The following is a 4,283-nucleotide window of genomic DNA, read 5'->3' as shown; positions in this document are numbered from 1 at the left end:
CTTTACAACTTTCGTGTCATAATACGTCAACTAACAAAAGATCCTCAATTATTATAAAGATGTATTTTGATGTCATGTATAGCACATATATATGGTGTAACCATTGACCTTTACTCCATGCATTGACTATGCTGTAAAAAAATGAGAGAAATAAAAAAATAATCTGATTAAAAACATATAACAAATATTAATAAACTTGTGATCCTATACCACTCTAGTATAGACAGGGAGTTACAACTCCCTGGTATAAAGTAGGCCTTTACTAAATACGAACTGTCTGCCTCTCTACACCTAGTCGTACTGTAGATCCTATATAGCGCCCTCTATGGCTATTGTACTAATGTGTTATATCGATTTCGATCCAATTCGGCCCTAAACCGTCTCGGCCAAAGTCAAGTCGGCCCCAAGTCAACTCGGCCCCAAGTAAACTCGGCCTCAAGTCAACTCGGCCTCACGTCAACTCGGCCAAAAAATAATCGGTTAAATTAGGGAATACAAAAAGTGCAAATGAAGAGGATTGATAAAATAATATTTCTTCAACTATGAATAATTCTGACTTTTAATGAATATTAATATTTAGACAATAATATATTTAGCAAACCAAAAACAATACTAGAATGATTTCACCAACTTTCCTTTATTTATGTTTAATAAAATTTCAAATTGCACCATTGAAAACAATTCGTAGCTGCCTGTGGCAGCTTTTTCGATATCTACAACTGCTACGTGTTTTCGCTGACCGGGGGATTCCCCTTTTTTAAAAACGCAAATCATGGACAAAAACGATAATGTATTGTAGGTAGGCCTACGATCATTTTTTCTATGGCCAAATGGTGGAACGTAGGCCTCCGTCTTCGATTTACTAAAATGCGGTACCTGCACGTGTTTTTGTAACACGCGGGTACTTCTATTCATATCGGCAATTCATTTCAGTTCATTTTTTTTAATATATTATTATTATATTATATTTTTTATTTCTTCATTTTTTTTAAAGCGTGGATAGTAATAATCACAATAATATTAAGCACTTTTTGCGTTCCATACTTTATTGCGGCCGAGTTGACCGATTAGTTTTTGGCCGAGTTGACGTGAGGCCGAGTTGACTTGAGGCCGAGATGACTTGAGGCCGAGTTGACTTGGGGCCGACTTGACGTGGGGCCGACTTGACGTGGGGCCGACTTGACTTTGGCCGAGACAGACGGTTTGGGGCCGACTTGACCTGCACCCGTTATATCAATGCATTGTAAGCCGGTTAGATGGCTGAATGGTCAATTATTATTATTATTATTATTTATTTCCAAAAACCAGTTACAAACAAACAAAAACACAGAAACTAATATAAGGGAGTAGGCAGGAACCTAAAAGTGAACCTAATCACTATAACAAGAGTTCAGGTTCCGTACTCCCAAAGTAACAATAATGATATATATAATAAACTATATAAAAATATTTAAATAACAAATAGACGAATCAACAGTGTCAATATAAAATAAACGGATAAAATACATTATAGTCGATTCAACAAAGTCAATATAAAACATGTGATTTAAGTGAATTTAAAAATGTTGGAAAACTGTCTAAAATTAAAGAATTTTTAATCATTTCCGGTAATTCTTCCCACAACCTAGGCAATATGTTAATAGCGGAATGATGAAGACAATTGGTTCGAGCATAGTGATGAATGAACTTAAGTGTATCAAGGTGACGGCCATTAACAACTATAGATTGACGAACACTACTACAATCAACCGTTCCAATAAGTGATTTAGAAACAAAGGACAACAGAAGATAATTTCTTCGATTAGATAGTGTGGGGTAGGCCAATTTAGCTTAGTGAGACGTTCCTCGTATTCCATTTCACCTCTTGTTTGTTTCAGGACAAGCCGAGTAGCCCTTCGCTGGACTGCCTCGATACGTTCCGTAAGTTTTTTGGTTCGAGGCAACCACGCTGGGACACCATATTCAAGGATGGAGACAATGAGAGCTTTATAGAGTGAGAAAATAGCTGAAGGGGATGATCCTCCTGCAATACTAGTAATAAAACCCAACATTCGATTTGAACGAGAAATAATTAAGTTTACATGGTCATCCCAAGTAAGTTCACTATTAATCGTGACCCCCAGATGACAATGACTAAGATACGAATTTAATAGGCAAGTCATTTATACGATAAACAGGTCTATACTCTTTCCTTGATCTTGTAATGTGGAGAACCTTGGTTTTATTTAAGTTAAGCTCCATTTCATTTAGATCACACCAAGAGGAAAGCCTGATCAGATCGCACTGAAGAACAACTTCATCGTCTACAGTAAATATATTTCTATAAATTATCGTTTCATCGGCAAACAATGCAAATGGAGAAATAATAGATGAGGGAAGGTCATTTATAAATAAGTTGAAAATAAGGGGTCCAAGCACGCTGCCCTGTGGTATGCCAGAGGTAACTGGGGATGATGGACTAATGGATCCTTGATACAAGACTCTTTGGGAACGTCCCAATAGAAATGACTTGATCCATTTCCAGACATTGCCTCTGATATTGAAGTGACTAGCCAGCTTATTTAAAATAATATGGTGAGGTAGTTTATCAAACGCTTTGGCGTAGTCGAGAAAGATAACATCAATTCTGGGGGCTTTAGTTTTATCTAGCGAAGATGCCCAGGAATGAGTTAGGTTGGTAAGTTGGGTAACACAGGAAGGGGAGGGAAAAACACCGTGCTGGACTTCAGTAATTGGACAATTATAAGCAACGTGATCAGATATACATATAGGGGTAAGGGATATTGGTCTGTAATTACAAATTGCATTTTTATCACCAGATTTAAATATAGGAGTGATATGGGACATTTTCCACTTAGCGGGGATTTCCCCCATACGCAGGGACAAGTTAAACAAATTAAATAATGGTGGAGCAATAAATTCGGAAGCAGATTTCAATATGTATGGATGCACGGAATCAGGACCTGGAGATTTATTAGACGAAAGTCCATTAATCACCTTCTCAACATTGTAGACGTTAAAGTTAAGTTGAGAAAGTTCAGGGATTGGGACATTACAAACCGGAGGTTCACAGCTGGGAATTATGGGTGGGTTAAAAACAGAAACAAAAAAATCATTAAATGAACTAGCAATTAGCCTACAGGGTGTGACGAAACATTCACACCGTTAATATTAAAAGATAACGGAACGCCAGAAAGCTTTACGAGTAGAGTCACTTGTAAATAATTTGTTGACATATGAATAATACGACTTATTGCATAGACGCTTAACCTTATTACGAATACTTATAGTCATCCCATGCTGATACAGAACCAATACGTTTGGCTTTTCTGAACAGTCTATGCTTTATATTGATATATTGCTTGATGTCATTGGTAACCCATGGGGAATGTTTCCGCTGCTTGCGGGATTTCAACGGAACTGAGTCACGGACAATAGCTGTAAAGATATCCCATGAGTTGTCAACTGAGTTTTCATCCATGGAGACATTCCATGGGGCAAGGTGGACAAGTTTTTTTAGATGGTCAATATCAGTTTTGTGGTAAGCAAGAAAATTACGTACCAACAATTTAGAATACGGTTTGGTAAGTAATACGTTAAAGGAAACTGCATGGTGATCACTGATCACTGGGTTATCAATGACATCAAGTGAAATTAAACCGTCTGGCCTGTTTGAAAAAACAAGATCAATTATTGTACCAGATGATGGGACCAAATGATTAGGCCTAGTGATTTCTTCAACAAGCTGAGTACAATTTAAAGCATTCATAGTGTCAAGAAAAATGGTAGGTATCGTATGTTTAAGATTCCAATTTAAATTAAAATCCTCAACAATATAAATATCATCATACTTTGGTAAGTGAGGTAATAAAGGCAGAAGAAAATTGTTACTAAAGTCATTCCAGAAGGAGACTGGGCAGGGTTCGGTGGGCAGTAACAAACAGTGAAAAGCAGCTTATAATTGTCAATCGAAATAGAAAAACATATAACTTCATGAGGACCAGAGTCCAGCAAATGACAATGAATTGGATTCAGTTCGTTCTTTATTGCTGCAAAATACACCGCCTCCTTTCTTGTTGGGTCTGTCCTTTCTGATCACCATATAATCTTGAGGAATACCCAGTGAAGATGTCAAATCTTCTGATGTAAGCCAGGATTCAGTTATTGCTAAAATATCAATGTTTTGAATAGAGAGAAACGCTTGTAATTGAATGGTCTTGTTCCGAAGACTGCGGGCATTCATGTTAAGACAATTCAAAGTCGACGCAGTACTGGTAGATGAA

The 4,283-nt window shown here is 37.1% G+C and overlaps 1 protein-coding gene across 1 annotated transcript; it reads right to left on the bottom strand.

Annotated features, from left to right (window-relative positions):
- Nucleotides 1–3,274: 3,274 nt before the first annotated feature.
- Nucleotides 3,275–3,769, bottom strand: LOC140051264 (uncharacterized). Its single transcript, XM_072096420.1, has one exon. The coding sequence runs from the start codon at nucleotides 3,767–3,769 to the stop codon at nucleotides 3,275–3,277; it is 495 nt and encodes a 164-aa protein (XP_071952521.1).
- Nucleotides 3,770–4,283: the final 514 nt, after the last annotated feature.

The sequence above is a fragment of the Antedon mediterranea genome, chromosome 1 (genome assembly GCF_964355755.1).
Source record: "Antedon mediterranea chromosome 1, ecAntMedi1.1, whole genome shotgun sequence".
Taxonomy (NCBI): domain Eukaryota; kingdom Metazoa; phylum Echinodermata; class Crinoidea; order Comatulida; family Antedonidae; genus Antedon; species Antedon mediterranea.
Note: the sequence above shows the minus strand (reverse complement) of the source record. Positions and strands in the feature narration are given on the sequence as shown.